General features: G+C 34.0%; 1 protein-coding gene across 6 annotated transcripts in view; it reads left to right on the top strand.

The window, feature by feature from the left end:
- The window catches only part of HERC4 (HECT and RLD domain containing E3 ubiquitin protein ligase 4), a 122244-nt gene that overhangs the window by 36516 nt on the left and 64936 nt on the right, over positions 1 to 20792 (top strand). For all 6 annotated transcript variants that reach the window (XR_004278462.1, XM_032311819.1, XM_032311818.1 and 3 more), the window contains 4 exons: positions 1723 to 1944; positions 3030 to 3121; positions 12541 to 12671; positions 18272 to 18432. Coding sequence is in view for 5 of the 6 variants with exons in the window: in XM_032311819.1 (XP_032167710.1) it covers positions 1723 to 1944; positions 3030 to 3121; positions 12541 to 12671; positions 18272 to 18432 (606 nt within the window). In the remaining variant the exon portion in view is untranslated. The remainder of the gene's footprint in view (positions 1 to 1722; positions 1945 to 3029; positions 3122 to 12540; positions 12672 to 18271; positions 18433 to 20792) is intronic.

The raw sequence follows: 20792 nt of genomic DNA, 5'->3' as shown, positions 1-20792 counted from the left end.
ACTTCAGTTGAGGTAATATGTTACAAAGGCCTTAAATGCCTTATTAAGGCATTTGAATTTCTGTAGGCACCGGGGAGGCTGGCATCCCTGTATTCTTTGTTGTTACTTTGTCAGCTCTTCTTTTGATATTTGGTAGGTAGATCTAAGATAAGATTAAACCCAGATGTTTTACTGATGAGGAGGGCAATTTTCTGTCTGGACTTATAGGGATTTTTTTGCCTTGTTTGGCATCATTCACATAATATATAGTGGTAAGCTGTATGTTGCTAGCCCTTATGTTATAGTCATATTCACACAAATAACAATATAATTACATAATATGAAAAAGGACTGTAAAGAAAAAATTAGGATATTTGGAATATATAACGGGGGACTGGACTTAAATGAGACCACCAGGGAAAGCTTGCTGCTGGGAAAGAGTAGAAATGAACTAGACAAAGATGGGGGGAAAGTCTGCACAAAAGGAATTGCAAGTGTGTGAGAAATGGACATTGGAGAATGTAAAGGAGGACAAGTATCAATAGAGTAAGGGAAGAGACGGGTATAAAATGAGCTTGGAAACATTATGTTTCCATAATGTAGAACGTTAACAGGCTTTGTTAAAAGTGCTTATCCCAATGTCAGTGGGAAGGCTCTGATACATTTTTTCAGGTGAGTCACATTATCAAATCTGCATTTTAATAATATCTCTCTATATGTACAGCTGTCTGCTGGTAAATGCATAAAATATTTTTGGGAGTACATACCAGTAATTGGTAAGAGTGGTTGTCTCTTGGGAGAGGACCCAACATCTAATTTTAGAGGGAAACTTACTTTTAAGTGTGTACTATTTTATAGTATGAATTTTAAAAACAATTATTAGTGTGTCAGTTGTTAGTGCCATTTAATAAAATAAAAAGATGTCTAAAGTTGCAAGACATGGTGATAGTTGAGGGAGCAAAAGTGACAAGCAGAAATGGTGAAGAGTGCATCTATTTGCCATATTTTTCTTTAGAAGGAAAACTGTATATTATGTGTTGATATAGAATAGAGTGATACCAGTCTGTGTATAAGGTGAGAGAAGAGAGAAGAGTATGTCTTCTTTAAGCATGTCTCTTTATGTTTATGGCTTGTGCTACTGAATTAGTTACAGAAACATTTATTGAGATGGAGAACACTGAGCATAGGTCCAGATATGGGAGGTGAAGTTGGGGGTCATAAATTGTTTGAAACACACTGAGCTGGAGAGGTACCTTTGTAATTATCCAAGTGTCGAGGTCAGGTAAACAGTTAGATACATGGGATTATTGCTAATAAGAGAGGTCTGGTCTAGTGATAAAATTTTGAATGTGATCAATATATAATAACTGAGGTCTTGAGCCTGGTTGAGTGCCTTTTGAGATAAATCACAGAATGAAAGTGAGGCTTGAGGAATAGTTCTTTCTTAAGAAACATAAGGAAATGAGTTATGTGTCTTACCCATTCATTAGTAAAGTGAGTCAAACTTACTCTGTACTAATTAGTAAAGTGAGTAAAACTTATTCTGTACTAATACAGAATGTTGTTCTTGATGTTTCTTTGAATGTTCTTCTATATGTTTCCAGATAAGAAATAAACTTAATAAAGGTGAATAAAGGTGAATCTTTGATGAGAAGAAGAATGTCCCCAAGTAACTGATGATCTTCAAATGAAATTTTTGGGTGTGTGAGGAAAATAGTTAATTTTATAATTTTTCTTTTACAGCAAGTGAAGTCTTCAGTTGGGGACAAAATAAATATGGCCAGTTGGGTTTAGGCATTGACTGTAAAAAGCAAGCTTCACCACAGCTGATTAAGTCTTTGCTTGGAATCCCTTTCATGCAAGTTGCAGCAGGAGGAGCCCATAGTTTTGTACTCACACTTTCTGGAGCTATTTTTGGATGGGGACGCAACAAATTTGGTCAACTAGGTCTTAATGATGAAAATGGTAGGTTCTCATTATTTATAGATAAATGTACATTAAAAGAAATGATCTTTTGAGATGGATCAGTGATTCCTAATGTCAGAAAGAAATGTACCCAAGTCTTCCCTGATATGGAGAAGGGGATGAGAAGTTTATTTAAAAATTCCATTTAATAATATTTTGAAGGGATGGTGGGAGTGCCAATGAATACCATTTTATCACAAAATAAACTCTAGAAAGTATATCTGGAAAAATCTTTATTGTTAGATATTCATTAAAAGAAAGTTGTGAAAAACATTACTTCAGTTGGTAATCACATTATTGGCCACCATTGGTGGAAAGAGGTAAAATTATTGTGGAAAGTAACATGAAGCGTTAATGTATTTGAGTTTTTCAGGGAACTATTAAAATAATCTGAGTCATTAAAACTTTATTTTGAAGTTTCACTTTTAACATTGATTCTAGAGTTGAAAATAAACAATTTGAATTTTAAGCATTATAATTACTTGAAACAAGTCAGGATCTTGGAACTGATTTTTCATAACCACATTAATTCAGATGCCAGTATCTGAAATACAGGAACTAACTTCATAAAATTCAACATAATTGTCATGACTTAAGTAGACAAAAGTGAGTTGTTGGTCTAGTAACAACTGGTAATGATAAAGAAATAATACTCAGAATTTTAAAATATTTTGTTTTGCATAGAGAAAAATGTCAGATTAGGACATACTTCTTTTCTGCTACAAAATAGAAAGTATAATTTTCAAGTATTTAAATAGAATCCTGTGAGCTTAATTATCATGAGGTGAATATAAAGAATGATATTAGAAGCAAATAGCTTTGAAATTCCTTGATTTCTAGTTCTGTAAAGATTGGCATTAAGGGAGTTTAACACTTAAATTACTTTTTAAAACCCTCCTTTCTTATAGCAGCATGAATAGAAAGATCTGGGAACCCAATTAAGTAGGATTGTACTAGTAAATCATTGAATCACAGTTAAAATTATTTATCACTGTCTACTGAGCTTGGGAAGCTGTAGAGGAAACACATTTTAGAAGAGTTTTAACTTAAAACATACCGTTAACGTCTCTTGTTGGAATTTTCAGATAGGTATGTTCCTAATTTACTAAAGTCACTAAGAACTCAGAAAATAGTTTATGTTTGTTGTGGAGAAGATCATACTGCTGCACTAACCAAGGTATTGTATTCCTATAAAACTTCTTTATTATTACTCATGGTAGTAATTTATAATTAGTGAATGTTTTCATGATATTTACATTAAAATTCGAGTGTTATTGATGTCTAAAAAGTAATTTATCTTAAAGACAAGAACTAGATTATTATTGTCAAAAACAATTTACCTTAATTTCCAATTGTTTATTGCTATGAAATGTGAGTTATGATCTATTAAATGTGATAATATGTATTAATGAATTTCTCAGCTTTATGTGAAATACTGTTTAATATTTTGAATGAAAAAATTCCTTTTTAGTTTGTCAGACTTGCCATATTCTGTGTATCAATCCCATTTATATTGCGTAACTGCCTGATTTTAACTCCTGTTTGGCTTATAAATACTGTACAACAAGTAATGGAGGAGAATGAATCTGCCTGTTAACCACAGGCTAAGTATTACGCAAGTAGTTATAATGAGCTTTCATCACAGTCTTGTTAATGGTTTTAACTCTGTCCTGTAACTTTCTTGGGTATGTCCCATTTCATTACCAGGACTGTGTAGTCCTCTAGTGATTAGAGGTAGAATGAAAATAATCACGTTAAACTAACCTTTGCCAGGAATATTATTTATAGTCATGTTAAAGGAACTGACACATTTTTTATTAGCTGAATTAGAAATGAAATTTTTTGCTGCTTTATCTTTCTTCATTCTGCATAGTAGATAATATTAGCAAGAAAAAATTAACTTCTAGTCAGACTTCTGCATACATAAAATTGTACACACTCCCACATTGGAAATTTTTTTATAAGAAATATTCTTAGTCCTTATCAAGTATAATGTTCTCAGAGTACTTTTAAAAATATGACTAATTATAAAAGTTGTTTTTTAAAAATTTATATTACTTGCCTTTTAGTAAGAAAGTTTTATCTGCTTATCTTATATTTTATTGATTTTTATCATTCAAATTACAAATTAGTCACTATAGTTTTAATAACTTATGCTGGCAAGTTAAAAATCGTCATTCTCTTCTGTCATGGGTGGTTAGAAGAAATAAGGCTATATTGAAATAATAGTAAAAAATATTTTACATATTATCCCTTAGGGCTATAATATATAATATTATATATTATTCCTTAGCTTTGTGGTAGAAAGACTTACAGTGTTAATGCTTATCAAATTCAGCCCTTCAAATAACCACTCAATCTTATTTTCCCAGGATATGTAACTGCTTACATCTGTTGATTTTTTTTTTTTTAATTTTAATATTCTGTATTCCTCTTAAGATAGTAGCCGGTGGTACTTGTTCACTGGCATTTTTGGTATATATTATTTCTAGTATATGTGCTGCCGAAGCGAGCACTGGTATATATTATTTCTAACAAAATAAGATAGTTTTAAATATCCTAATAGAAAAATATTTTATTTTCCCTTGATTTAAGTTAGAATACAGTTCTGTATCCATATATCTTTTGTTTTTCTGGAAGAACTTTTTGCAAATAAATTAGGATTGCTTTATGAAGCAGTTTCCTTGTGCAAAACCTATCTTAGCAATTTAAAAACAGACTTTAAAAAAACAATAAATGTAAAGACATACATGTTAATGGGTGTGAACACACTATCATAAAGATGTCAGATTTTTTTCAAGTTCATTTACAAATTCATTATGCATATTACATATATTTTATATATTTTAATTATATTTTTATAATATATATTTTAACAGCATATATTTTATATATAATATATATTTTTAATATATTTTATATATTTTTATATTTATTTTTACTTAGCATATATATTATATATTTACTTAGCACATATATATATTTTATATATTTTTTATATATATTTTAACTTAGCATATATATATTTTTTAACTTATATATTTTAACTTAGCAACCCTACTTTTAAGAATCTGTCCCAAAGATAGGAAGTTGTATGTGCACAAAGCAGTTTAATTGCAGCATTATTTTAATAGCAAACGAATGAAAGAATGCAGATGTCTTTTCTGTAGCACTCTAGTTAAATAAACTGTAGTAACCACCCAGGACTTGTAAAACAGTATTTACAAGTCTTGTAAAATAGAATGAAGAAGATCTCTATATTATGCTGTGGAATATCTTTAGGATATATATTGTTAAGTAAAAAGGTACAGAATAGTTGACTTTTGTATAAGCAGGGATAAAAGATGAACATGTTACATGGTATTTGTATTTTAAATATTTAATAGCTAGATCAAATGTACTTTGGTTTACAGTTTTGTTTTTAGAACCTAGAAACTATTACACATAATTAAAAAGCAAACATACTTTTTTTTTTAAGATTTTATTTATTTGACAGATAGAGATCACAAGTAGGCAGAGAGGCAGGCAGAGAGAGACAGGAGGAAGCAGGCTCCCTGCTGAGCAGAGAGTGCAGTGTGGGTCTCAATCCCAGGACCTGGGGAACATGACCTGAGCTGAAGGCAGAGGCTTTAACCCACTGAGCCACCCAGGCGCCCCTAACATAGATGTTTTTAAGTACTTGTTAAAAAGTTGAAAATAAAATATACTAGTGGCACAACTACAGAAGGAGAATTCTTTTAATCAAGTCCTTTTAAAATATAGTATTTTGTTGTATATCACTAGTAGGAAGTAGCCTAAACATAAACTGAATTTACCCAAAAATTTTAAACTGCCCTCTGTAGTCTTAATTGTTAATAGTAAAATTGATACTTACTCTCAATATATTACATACAGGATAGGATAAAGCAAATAAGTACTTTACTATCATTAGAAACTATGACCTTCAGCTTAAAAGAGATAGAAAACAATAGGAATTAAATTGAGATCCTGTGATCTTTACTTTTAATCACCTCTAAGAGTATCATTACAAACTCTTATTGTTTTCCTTCTAAAAAATTTTTTGCCGTGATCACTGAATGGTCCTGGAAGTAATTAGCCATGTACAATCTGGAAACAGTGGGCATCCCATGATTGTTGTAGACTCTATATGAAAAATAACCAGGGCTTTTTGGAGAAGAGTCTGATTTCATATCCAGAGGTGGGGGAGGTGGGACGTCTCAGAATAGCCTTGGCTATTAGGTGTTACAAAAAAGGACTAAGGTCATGTCAGAGGGACAGCATCCAGGAGTTTTCACAAAAAGAAATAATAATGGCAATAAATGGAAATATACCAAACATATAAAAACCCATGATTTCATTATGATACTTTTCATCCTCAAGTCAATACAAAGCAAACTTAATTGCTTATAACAGTATTATATTTTGAAGTTGCTAGAACAACTCATGTTTTAAAAAATTAGTAAATAAGAAAGATGCATTTCCCCTGCCTCCTATTTGCAGATTGTATTTCAGAGTAATTTTATTAGTTGATGAGTTAAGTTTTTTGTAGAATTCCAACTAATAAACCTAGAAGAAATAATAAGATTAGAAAAATCTCTAATCTAATCTAATCTCCCTAAGAGTGGATAAAGACAAGGATTGAAACATTAAGCTTAACGTGGATAGATTAAGCTGTGAAACTTGTTAACCTACTTATTTTTTTTTTTAAAGATTTTATTTATTTATTTGACAGAGAGAGATCACAAGTAGGCAGAGAGGCAGGCAGAGAGAGAGGGGAAGAAGCAGGCTTCCTGCTGAGCAGAGAGCCCAATGTGGGGCTTGATCCTAGGACCCTGGGATCATGACCTGAGCCTAAGGCTGACTGAGGCTTTAACCCACTGAGCCGCCCAGGCGCCCCAACCTACTTATTATTTATTTTTGTTTTTTTTGAAGATTTTATTTATTTATTTGAGAGAGAGACAGAGAGAGAGAGAGCATGAGCAAGGAGAAGGTCAGAGGGAGAAGCAGACTCCCCATGGAGCTGGGAGCCTGATGTGGGACTCGATCCCGGGACTCAGGGATCATGACCTAGCCGAAGGCAGTTGTCCAACCAACTGAGCCACCCAGGCGTCCCTACTTATTTTTAACATTACCAAGGAGACATGTACTTTGGTGTGATTTAATAAAGTAATCAGGAAAATTTTTAACATGGCCTCAGTATCCGATATTAAGATAACAAGATATTAATATAACAGCTATACTTATATATGCACTCAACACGAGAGCATCTAAGTAATATTAAACAAATAGTAACAGAGCTGGAGACACAGCAGTAATAGTAGGAGACTCCAGTACCCCCACTTTAAACAACAGATAGGTCATCCATGTGTAAAGTCTATAAGGAAATAAAGGACTTGAACTACACTTTATATCAAATGGACTTAACAGATACACAGAGCACTCCATCCAACAGCAGCACATACACATTCTCCTCAAGGACAAAACAGAATATTCTGCAGGAGAGATTATATGTTAGGTCATAAAACAAGTCTTAACAAATTTAAGAAGATTGAAATCGTATCAGGTATCTTTTCCAGTGACAGTGGTATAAATCAATGATAGGAGAGCCAGAAAATTTGCAGATATGTGGATATTTAAAAGCACCCTCCTGAACAATCAGTGGGTCAAGAAATAAGTAAAAGAGAAATTAAATATATTGAGACAAGTGAAAATGGAAACACACATACCGAAACTTACGGGATGCCACAAAAACAACTCTAAGAGGGATAGATAGTGATAATACTGTCACTGCATATCCAGTAAAGTATCTGTAGCAATAAATAGCTACATTAAGAAAGAAGAAAAAGCAAGCTCTCAAAGAGACAGTCTTTATACTTCCAGGAACTAGGGAAAAAGAAAACCAAACTGAGCCCAGAGTTAGCAGAAGGAAGAATATTAAAAAGGTCAGAGTAAAAATAGACAAAAAGTACATTACAAAAGATGACAAAACCAAGAACTGTTTTCCTGAAAAGAGGGGGGAAAAATCGACAGATCTTTAGGGAAACTAAAAAAAAAAAAGACTCAAAGTCAAAAATGGAGAAGGGACATTACAACTGATACTGTACAAATAAAAGATTTTAAGAACCTATTGTGAACAATTACATGCCAACAAATTGGATAACGTAGATGAAATGGATAAATTCCTAGAAACATCCAAGCTACAAAGAGTGAATCATGAAGAAATAGCAAATCTAAACAGAGCTTTAATTAGTAAGGAAATTGAATCTGGGGAGAGAAACCCTAGGACCAGATGGCTTCACTGGTGAATTCTCCCATTTAATAATAATGCCAGTCCATCTCAAACTTTTCAAAAAAAATAGGAGGAAACACTTTCAAATGAGGCCACCATTATGCTCATACCAAAGCCAAACAAAGATAGTACAGAAAAAATAAAATTACAGGCCAGTATCCTTGATGGGCATTGATGCAAAACTCCTTAAAAAATACCAGCAAACCAAATTTAATCACATACCATAATCAAGTGAGATTTATCCCTGGGATGTAAGAATGGTTCAACATCTGCAAACCAGTCGATACACATTAGTTGTCATAAAAATCATATGATCATCCTAGTAGATGGAGGAAAAGCATTTGGTGAAATTCAACATCCTTTCATGATAAAAATTCTCAGTAAAGTATAGGAGGAATATGTAACATTGGCCATAAATGATAGGCCCACAGCTAGTATATTCAGTGGTGAAAAGCTGAAAGTTCTTCCTGTAAGATCAAAAATAAGATGAAGATGCCCACCCTCATCACCTCTGTTCAGTGTAGTACTGAATGTCTTAGCCAGAGTTATTTTAGTAGAGAAAAAGAAGTAAAAGGCATCCAAATTAGGAAGGAAAAACTAAAGTTGTCTGTTTGCAGATGACATAATATTATATATACAAAACCCTATATACAGGACTCACCCAAAACTCTGTTTGAACCAAAAAGTGAATTCAGTAAAGTTGCAGGATACAAAGTCAACATACAAAAATCAGTTGTATCTCTATACACTAAGCAAACTCTGAAAGAGAAATTAGTAAAGTAGTCCCATCTACAGTATCATCAAAAACAATAAACTACTGAGGAATGAATTTTAACTAAGGAGTGAAAGACCTCTGCGCTGAAAACTATGTAAGGCATCAGTGAGAGAAATTGAAGAAGATACAAATAAATCTAAAGATAGTACATGTTCTTGGATTAGAAGAATTAATTTTGTTAATATGTCTGTACTACTGAAAGTGATCCACAGATTCAGTGTAGCCCCTATCAAAATTCCAGTGGCATTTTTCACAGAAATAGAAAATCCTGAAATTCATATGGAACCACAAAAGACCAGGAATAACCAAGCAATCTTGAGAAAGAACAGCAAAGCTGGAGCATCAAGCTCCTGATTTCAAGTTAGATTACAAAGCTCTAGTAATCAGAACAGTATAGTACTGGCATAAACAGACACATAGACCAGTCAAACCATGGATAGCCCAGAAATAAACCCACATCTATACAGTTAACTAATCAGTGGTAAGGCACCAACAACACACAGTGGGAAAGTTTGGTCTCTTCAATAACTGATGTGGGGAAAACTGGATGTCTGTATGCAAAAGAAAGAAATTGAACCCCTATTTTTGCCATTAACAAAATGTAACTCAAAATGAACTAAAGACCTGATGTAAGGCTTGAAACTAAAACTCCTAGATGAAAACATGGGGTGAAAAACATTGGTCTTGATCATCATTTTTGGATATGACTCTAAAAGCACAAGTAACAAGAGCAAAAATAAATTAAGAACTACAAATGAAGATTTTGCACAGCAGAGGACACAGTGAAATGAAAAGGCAGCCCTATGGAATGAGAAAATATTAGCAGACCGTTTATCTGGTAAGGGGTTAATATCCAAAATATAAAAGGAACTCCTATAACTCAGTGGCTAAAAAAAATGAAGAATTTAGTTTAAAAATGGGCAAAGGACCTTGAATAGATGCTTTTCCAAAGAATATAACAAATGGCCAACAGGTTCGTGAAAAGGTGCTTAATGTTAACCTCACAGTCATCAGGGAAACACACATCAAAGACACAGTGAGATAACACCCTGCATCTGTTAGGATGATTATTACCCAAAATAAATAAATAAATAAATAAATAAAGACAGATACTGGTGAGGAAGTGAAGAAAAGGGGAATCCTTGTTCCCACTGCTGGTGGAAATGTAAACTGGTGCAAATAGAAAACAATATGGAGGGAGGTTCCTCAAAAAATTACAAATGGAGCTATATGGCCCAGCAAATTCCACTTCTGAGTATATACCTGAAGGAAACAGCAGGTTGTTGAAGAGTTAACTGCACTCCCATGATCATTGTAGCTTTTTTTTTTTTTTTTAAGATTTTATTTATTTGACAGGGACAGCGAGAGAGGAACACAAGTAGGGGGAATGGGAGGGGGAGAAGCAGGCTTCCCACCAAGTAGGGAGCCCGATTTGGGGTTGGATCCCAGGGGACCCTGGGATCATGACCTGAGCTGAAGGCAGATGCCCAACGACTGAGCCACCCAGGTGACCCTGTAGCATTTTTAACAATAGCCAAGAAAAAACCTAAGTGTCCATTACCAGATGAGAAAATGTGTGATGTATATGTATATGCACACATACACACACACACACGGAAGAACAATATTAAACCACAAAAATGAGGGAAATACTTGCATTTGCAACAACATGGATGAACCTGGAGGAAGACATTATTCTAAGTGAAATAAGCCAGAGAAAGAGAAATACCATTATCATGTTATTTATGTGGGGAATCTTAAGAAAAGTCAAATTTGTAGAAATGGAGGATAGAATGTTGTTTCCTGGGGTCTCGAGTTGGGGTAGTGGAAATGGGGGGAAATTGGTCAGGGGTACAAACTTTCTGTTATAAGATGTACAGCATAGTGACTAGTTAACAATACTGTATTCTATGCCTGAAATTTGCCAGGAGAGTAGATCTGAAGCATTCTTAAAAAAAAAAAAAAAAGCATGTGAGATAATGGGTGTGTTTAACAACTTCTTTGTGGTCGTTATTTCACAGTGTATTCGTATGCGAAATCACATTGTATACTTCAAATATATACAGTTTTATTCATCAATTCATCATACCTAAATAAAACTGGGAAAAAAAGATACCAGTTACAAAAACCATAAATAAATAAACACTTTGCCATTTCTGTCAAAAAAAGGAAATTAATATTAATTTTGTAAATATAATATTACTGTGTTTTGTATTTATATATGTGCAAGGTATATGTCATTAAAGATATATACACATTCATAGGTGAAAGGATTTGATGTCCACCGTTTGCTTTAAAGTACTCTAGTACTTCTTTTTTTTTTTTTTTTTTTTTTTTTTTTGCTTAAAAGCACCCTGAAGAAGAAAAATGGGAGGGGCATTGACGAAACAAGGTTATTTAACTTCTGCTCCTTGTTAAAGCCAAGTGATGGTTATATGATAGTGTGTGTATGTATATATATTTTTATTTATATATACATGTCTTTACTTTTGTGTAGTTTGGAATTTTCATGATAAAATGTTTTAAAAAGAAAAATCAATTTCCTTACATAGTCATATATACACTTACACTACTAAATGTTAAAAGCAGAATTTAAAATTGTGTATACAGCTATAATTCTGAAGAAAAGTAGTTAAACTGAAAAACCAATTGTGCTTGTGTTAAGCTGTTATGACAAATTACTTTTTTATATATTTAACCTAACCCAGTTGTATATTTTACCATAAATTTTTTAAAGACTATATATAGTCGACCCTTGAATAACACAGGTTTGAACTGAATGGGTCCACTTATACACAGATCTTTTAAAACAAATATATTGGTAAAGATTTTAGAGATTGCAACAATTTGAAAAAACTTATAGGTAAACTGTGTAGCCTAGAAATACCAAAAAAGTTAAGTTAGGTATTGTTTATGTGAACAGTAAGGTTTTTAGGCAGGAGTGTAGGCTATTAGTAAAGTTTGGCAGAGGCAAAAGTTGTATGTGGATTTTTGACTGCACAAGGGTTTGAGGCCCCAACCCCTGCATTGTAGCAACTGTGTGTTAAAAAGAGCTATATTTGTGCATTCTGGTTTAATTGCACTCTTTCTGCAGAGCTTTGTATAAAAGCATAACTAGTTTGAAAACTGAAGACGATAACCAGTTTTAGGTTTTGTGATACATTACAGGTTATGTACTTGGGATTCAACAAGATCATGAATATAATGACCATGAAAGGCAGTGCAGAAAATGATTAGTGTCTCTTTAATGATGGCTTCAACTAAATATAATGATAAGATAATGATAAGAACATAAGTGCTTTTAAAATATGTGAAAATAGCCTGCACTTCTCTTAGGTTTAAGGGATTCTACCCTGAAAAGTCAGCTGTTGTCTGTTGAATTGCAGAGACAATAGAAGAGAAAAATTGACTGCATATATTAAAGATTAACCTGTTTTCTTAAAGATTATTTTCTTTGATCAGGCCTTCTAATGATAAAGGGTTTTGTCTTTTCTCTCTCTCTCTCTTTTTTTTTTTTTTTTTTTTTTTTTAGGAAGGTGGAGTGTTTACTTTTGGAGCTGGAGGGTATGGTCAATTGGGTCATAACTCTACCAGTCATGAAATAAACCCAAGGAAAGTTTTTGAACTTATGGGAAGCATTGTCACTCAGATTGCTTGTGGAAGGTAAACTATTATATAAGAGAGTATCTTAGTCTCCATAACACAATTATTTAGGATTTTTTTTTTTTTTTAACAGTCCAGAGGTCTTTTATTTTTTTTTTTACACTTACCTGGTCATAAATTTATAGGGAGCAGGTTCTAGTTTGGTTCTCAAAAAGTGTACTTCTCTGGGTGGAGCAGGCTGGTACTTCAGTTGAATTCAGGTACTTTTTTCTTTGGCTTCCTTTTTGTCTGATCGTTTGCCTTTACATGTTTCAGGAAGCTCTGTCTTGGCTCTCAGAGCGTTTAATGTTTTCAGCATGCACAGAAATTTTCTAGACAAAAAGAATCTTGCCTTAGTTTATTTACAGCAATGCCAGCAGCATGCTTGGTAACATTGTAGACTTCATTTTACCATGGTAACATTTGCGGGGCATTCCTATTTGAATAGGGCCTGTCCCCTTGATGTCTACAGTTTAACCTTTCTTGTGGATTTGCATAAATATGGCCAAAGGAATAATTCCTTGTTTCCAGAAAGCCTGAAAAACATAATGGGGTGTCTTTCCTTTTTCCCTTTCTGTCGGTTATTTTTCAGATTACTGGAAGATAACTAGTTCCTAGCTGGAAGTAGGGATTTTTTTTTTAATTGTTAGCAATTAAGGAATCTAAGATACAAACTTTCTTCTCTAAATGCCTAATTTGCTCCTGAGGAGTAATAGTTAACAGGAGAAATACCTTTTCTACTGATTATTTTACTTTTCTATATTTGAAACAAATTTAACTGGGTGGGACAAGATATTAATAATGAATATGTAGTAGTACATTGTATATAGCATCACACTTGAAGAGCAAGTACAGATCATCTTTTTTTTCTTTTTCTTTTCCATTTCTTTTCTTTTTTTTTTTTTTTTTAAGATTTTAATTTATTTGACAGAGTGAGAGAGACAGCCAGAGAGGGAGCACGAGCAGGGGGAGTGGGAGACGGAGAAGCAGGCTTCCCGCAGAGCAGGGAGCCCAGTAGGGTTCGATCCCAGGACACTGGGATCATGACCTGAGCTGAAGGCAGACGCTTAATCACTGAGCCACCCAGGTGTTCCATCCATCTATTTTTAGTTTAAAGAATGAGAAAATTGAGCAGTTAATTATTTAACACATAAAATTAGTTATTGGTAAAAATTGAATTGGAATACTGGTTCCCAGTTCTTGAGAGTAAATAGGAGTCACAATGTTGAAATTGAGCTTCACCTTTGGTGGACTAAATTAGATAGACTTCCAAAAAACAAAATGTACTTTGTTTGACTAAGTTTTGACCACTTAGCTTAGTTTTTTTTTTTTTTTTCCATAGGAAAAAAATATTTTATTTTTTTAAGAACACATTCAGTTTGAAACAGACATGGAATGTGACCTCATAGGTTTCATTTCTGGGGGCTTAGTTTTTTCTATGTAGTAGATATCCCTATATAATATGGCCCCCCCCCCACAAAATTGTATGTATGTATGTGTGTGTGTGTGTGTGTGTGTGTATATATATGTATATATACACGGTTCAGTTTTGCCAGCTGTTAACTTCAGATACTTGAAATCATACTGTAGGTAGTCTTCGGTGACTTTCTTATAACATGTTAACTTGTTCTGATTGATTATCTGTATCTGTGAAGCTGTGGTTTGCCTTCATTAGATCTCATTGCTGTGTTTTATTCAGTTATGTGCATATATAATTATTTAACTCATCCTGTTACTGCCAGGTTTTTGGGTACTGATCTCCTGGGTAAATAGTGTTACTTAATCATGATTTGAATTTGTTTCCATGATTTGAGACAGATTAAATTAAATCTGTAGATCACTTTGGGAAGTATTGACATCTTAACAATATTAAGTCTTCCAAGCCATGAATAGGAGCTATCTTTTCATTTATGTCTTTAATTTGTTTCAGTAATTTTTTTGTAGTTTTCATCATGTCTTTTAAATTTCTTTTTGGATTATTCATTATTAGTATATAGATAACCAACTCCCTTAGCTTTTGTTTATATATAAATCTTAATTATAAGTCTTCATTATAATAAAATCTTAATTCCTCCCTCACTTTGAAAGGATAGTTTGCCAGACATTAGATTCTTGGTTGATAGTTTATTTCTTTAAGCACTTTGATTGTGTTAGTCTAGTCCATTCTGACCTCCAGAGTTTCTGGTGAGAAATCTCATAATCTTATTAAGGATGCTTTAGGTGTGACAAGTCACTTCTCCCTTGATGCTATCAGATTTCTTTCTTTATCTTTGGACAGAGTGTAATATATCTAAGTGCAGGTCTCTTTAGTTCATCCTGTTGAAATTCATTGAGTTTCTTGGATGCTTATGTCTTTCTTCAAATTTGGGAAGTTTGGGGCCATTATATCTTTGATCTTTCCCTTTATTTTTTTTTTTTACATTTTGGCATTCCCACAGTACCTGTATTGGTCCATTTGATATCCTGTAGGTCCCTTAGGTTCTCTTCAACTTTTCTTCAATCTTTTTTCTTTCTGAGACTTCTAATTCCCTCATTTCTTTTTCTGCCTGCTCAGATCTGCTTTTGAATCTCTCTAGTGAGTTTTTCATTTTAATTACTGTACTTTTCATCTCCACAGTTTCACTTTGATTTGTTTTTAGGCTTTCTGTTCCTTTATTGATATTTCCGTTTTGTTTATATATTGTTTTCTTGACTTTCTTGTCTTCCTTTAGTTATTTGAACATTTTTTTTTTAAAGATTTTTATTTATTTATTTGACAGAGAGAAATTACAAGTATACTGAGAGGCAGGCAGAGAGAGAGAGAGAAGGAAGCAGGCTCCCTGCTGAGCAGAGAGCCCGATGCGGGACTCGATCCCAGGACCCTGAGATCATGGCCCGAGCCGAAGGCAGCGGCTTAACCCACTGAGCCACCCAGGCGCCCCTATTTGAACATTTTTAAGATAATTATTTTAGTTTTTACCTGTTAAGATTTTCCCTCTGGTCTTTCTTGGGGATAGTTTCTGTTGGTTTTTTGTTTTCGTTTTTCAAAGATTTTATTTATTTGAGAGAGAGAGTGGGAGCAGGGGCAGAGGGAGAGAGAGAATGTTAAGCGGACTCTGAGCTGAGCACAGAGCCCAGCATGGCATTGATCTCGCGACCCTGAGACCATAACCTGAGCTAAAACCAAGAGTTGGATGCTTAACTGATTGAGCCACCCAGGTGCCCATTTTCGTTTTTTTTTTTTTTTTTTTTTAATAGACTTTATTTTTTATGGAAGTTTTGGGTTCACAACAAAATTAAGTAGAAGGTACAGAGATTTCCATTGTACTTGCACCTACATATGCATAGGCTCTTCTATTATCAACATTCTCCACCAAAGTGGTGTATTTGTTCCAGTTAATGAATTTACATTGTCAAATCATTATCAGATAAACATAGGTTACATTAGGGTTCACTCTTGGTGTTGTACATTCTGTGGGTTCAGAGAAATGTATAATGACATGTATCTACCATCATAGTATTACATAGAGTAATTTCATTGCTATAAAATTCCTCTGTGATCCACCTGTTCATCCTTTCCACCTACCTAACCTGTGGCCATCACTGATCTTTATACTCTTAGTTTTGCCTTCTCCAGAATACTATAAAGTTGGAATATCATAAAGTATGTAGCCTTTGCCGATTGGCTTCTTTTGCTTGGTAATTTGCACTTATGGTCCCTTCATTTTTGATGGTTTAATCACTGATTTCTTTTTAGCACCGAATAGTATTTTATTGTCTGGATGTAAGCATTTCCCTTCTGAAGAATATGTTGTTTTTTCCTAGGCTTGGCAATTATGAATAAAACAACTAAAAATGTCTGTGTGCAGTTTTTCGTGGGTCACAACTTTTTGACTTTTTGGATAAATAACAAGGAGCATGATTTGCAGATCTTATTGTAGGAGTATGTTTAGTTTTGTAAGAAACCATCAAATTGCCTTTTAAAGTGGCTGTATCATTTGTTTACCTGTGTTGGTTAATTTTGTTTTCCTTTAAATAAGCCAGACATCCCAATTTCTTTGTAAGTCCTATGATTTTTTTTTCTTTTAAACTGGACATTTGACTCTAATAATGTATAGCTCTGGACATCAGATACTTTTTCCAGGGTTGCTGATTTTCTTTTCCTGATTGTCATAGGTTATCTCGGTGGCAGGGACACATAAGCCTTTGAGGTGTAAACATAAGGTCTTCTCGGGTCTTTTCTTTCTTTCTTTCTTTCTTTCTTTTTTTTTTTTTAAGATTATTTATTTGATAAGGAGAAAGAGAGCATGCACAAGCAGGGGGAGCAGGAAAGGGAGAAGCAGGCTCCCTGCTGAGCAGGGAGCCCAATGAGGAGCTTGATTCCAGAGCCAAAGGCAAGACACCTAAACAACTAAGCCACCTAGGCACCTATCTTTTCTGAGCCCGCACCTCTTGTTGGGCATGCACAGTGACTTTTTAAATTCCTTTGTATATAGAATTACTTTTGAATATTCTAGATCTTAAATTTCTGACTCTCAGAAGGGGAAAAAAGACATTAAAAGGGGAAAAAGCATCAGCCCTTTAACCTCTGGAAATCTCTTTAGAGGGGACTTGGGACAGTTCTTAGATTCTACTTAGATTTTCAGTAACATGGAAGACTAGATAACTTAAAGACCCCTTTGACTCAAAACCCCTTTTAAATAACAGGTTAGTTTGCCAGGAACTGAAGGGAATGCCACAGGGAAAAGCAAAGAAATCTGAAAACTATTTGTTTTCAAAACTATTTGTATTTGTTTGAACTGACTTTGAAGGTGCCCTGAAAGAATTTGCCAGTGTAGGTAATACATTATCAAACCACCCTAAAACTTAGTGGCTTTAAACAGTTCCTTTAGAAAAAGGAAACACTGGGGACGCCTGGGTTGCTCAGTTGGTTAAGCGGCTGCCTTCGGCTCAGGTCATGATCCCGGCGTCCTGGGATCGAGTCCCACATCGGGCTCCTTGCTGGCAGGGAGCCTGCTTCTCCCTCTGTCTCTGCCTGCCACTCTGTCTGCCTGTGCTTGCTCTCGCTTCTCTCTCTATGACAAATAAATAAATAAAATCTTTAAAAAAAAAAGAAAAGAAAAGAAAAAGGAAACATCGTTTTATTTTATATATTTATGCATTGTTTTATTTATATACACACACACACCCCTCAGTCTTCTGATTGGTACTGGATTACTTGCCCACTTCTTACTATAAAACTTATGATTGGTGTCCAGAGGTGGATCCTTATAAGATGCTTTAAGCTAGAATTTTATAGGGAAGGAAAGGGGAGAACTTGGACAATATAGTTAGATGCTACCCCTTGTACTGAATTATCTCTTATTAGGAATTCCACTATAGGTCTGAGCCTTTTTAAATTTGGACAGTTGTAGAAAATTTTGGGGTCATGCTTATGCAGCCTACCTTTGTAGTAGATAATTTATTCAGTGTAGAGTAAGACTTTTAATAACTAGTTTATACAGAAAATTTTAGAACTGTAAAGGTTTTGTTAATGTACTTTTGAAGAGAAAAAATTACATCAGTTAATTATTGTATGCTTTTCTAAATGTAAATTGTTTGGAAGGTAACATTAAGTCAGATTTTCTATCATTTTACTCTAGGCAGCACACTTCTGCTTTTGTTCCTTCATCAGGACGAATTTATTCTTTTGGACTTGGTGGTAATGGGCAGCTAGGAACTGGTTCAACAAGCAACAGGAAAAGTCCTTTCACTGTGAAAGGAAATTGGTTCCCTTATAATGGGCAGTGTCCACCAGATACTGGTAAGTTTTGTTATATTAAAGCTTTGCTGTACAAGTTAAAGTTAGTAAAATGTTGCTCTTAAATGATGAAGTTTTCTGTGTTTGACAGGAAACAGTTCCAAACTACATTGTTTAATGAAAATACCAAGATACAGAATAGTGTATGCATTTGCTTCATTTGTCTATACTTGCTTATTTATGCATAAGAAAACTCATCATAAAGTAGTAAAATTGGTTTCAGAGGGCTGGGCACATGGGAACTGGACTGTGGCTAGATGCCATTGGGCAGAAGTATTTTTGTCTTGTGTAGGATACACATAACATAAAATTTATGAACTTAACCATTTAAGGTGTATAGTTCAGTAGTGTTCAGAACATTCACATTGTTGAACAACCCTAGTCTCCAGAACTCTTTTCATCTTACAAAACTAGAACTTTGTATTCATTAAACAGCAACTCTGCATTCATTCCTCCCACTGGCAGGCAAATACCATTCTACATTTGGTGTCTATGTATTTGACTTGGCTCTAGGTACTTCATGTAAGTGGAATCATACAGTATTTGTCTTTTTGTGACTGACTTAATAAATTTAGCATAATGTCCTTTCGGTTTATCCATTCTGTAGCATGTGTCAGGATTTCCTTTCTCTTTAAAAAAGGCTACATAACATTTTATTGTACGTATATACCATATTTTGTTTGTCTCCTAACTTCTTGTGGACATTGGATTGTTTTCACCTTTTGTGACTGTTGTGAATCATGTAAACATGGGCATACAGATATCCCTTGAAGACCCTGCTTTCAATTTATTTGAGTATATACAGGACTTTAAGATACATGACAGTTTTATTTTTTCTTGAAATTTGAATCATGTGAATATATTCCCTACTTAAGGTATGAAATTTTTAAAATTTGTTTTCCTATCCCTACTGCTTTAGCCCCATCTGTGATTTATTTATTTTTATTTTCTATTATTTTCAGTAGATCTGGTTATTTTTTCATTGGTATTAATTTCCTAAAGAGTTTGAAACATTTGAATGTGGTTTTCTCATTTACTTTTTTAACAGGCTGCTATATAAGGGGGTAAGGGTGCCTGGGTGGCTCGGTCAGTTAAATGTCTGCCTTTGGCTCAGATCAGGATCCTGGAGTCCCAGGATTGAGCCCTGCAATGGGCTCCCTGCTTAGCAGAGAGCCTGCTTCTCCTTCTGCCCCTCACCCCGCTCGTGCTCTCTTTCACTGTCTCTCAAATAAGTAAAATATTTTTTAAAAAGATAAAATATGCTTGTAAAAAATACATGTATTTCCAAATATGTATATTTCCTTTATCATCCTAAACTAATTCTCAGAATTTTCTTCCTGTTCATTTTACTATGTCTGATTTCCTTAGGGATTTTTCTTTGAATTGTGTGTTCTGTCAAGATTTTATTCAGTGATGAGCATACGGTGAAGATTGATACTTGAAAAGATCCATAACTTTTTATGAATGACCTTGAAGATTTTTTTTTTTTTTTTTTTTTTTTTTGGTAACTAAAAGGCTATTTCAGTTCTGCTTTTATATAGCAAAGGTCAGCCTGTGATACTATTTTGTCTTGCTTTTGTTTCATTTTGTATTTAGTATATGCCTTCATTTTCTTCCAGTCACTCTTAACTTTAGAACATGCATTTATTTTAGTAATACTGTTCTTGTGTCCTTAGTGGCATGTTGGTGATTTATTATATTAGTTTCTTTCATATAGTTTCTTAAAGGAGCATGAATATTGTAGGGAATCATGTATTTTTGTTTGTGAAGTTTAGTCAGTTAGGGGTGCATTTTGTTACCCTTGAAACTGTACCTTGAGATTATTTGCATTCAAATGAGAAAGGAAATGGAATTTTTTTATTAACATATAGTGTGTTATTTGTTTCAGGAGTATAGGTCTGTGATTCAAAAGTCTTACACAGTATACAGTGTACACAACATATACCCTCCCCAGTGTTCATCACCCAGCCACCCCATCCATCCCACCCTCCTCCACTCCAGGAACCCTCAGTTTGTTTCCTGACATTATTCCTCTCTTACGGTTTGTCTCCCTCTCTGGTTTCCTCTTGTTTCATTTAGGAAATGGAATTTTAAAATTAGTTGTTTTGCTGAAATTTAGTTTCATCAGAAATTTGTAGATTCACAGTAGCCAAAAATGTGAACAACTCAAGTGTCCATCAGCAGATGAGTAGATGGAAAAAAAATGTGGTATGTGCATGTAGTTGAAAATTAGCCATAAAAAGGAGTAAAATTTTGATATGTGATACAACATGGATGAACCTTGCAAATAATATGGTAAGTCAAAAGAGCTACTCACAAAAGGACAATATATCATATGACTGGTCTTATGTGAGGTACCTGGA

This window comes from Mustela erminea, chromosome 14 (assembly GCF_009829155.1).
Source record: "Mustela erminea isolate mMusErm1 chromosome 14, mMusErm1.Pri, whole genome shotgun sequence".
Lineage (NCBI taxonomy): Eukaryota > Metazoa > Chordata > Mammalia > Carnivora > Mustelidae > Mustela > Mustela erminea.
This window is presented reverse-complemented; position numbering and strand designations above follow the sequence as displayed.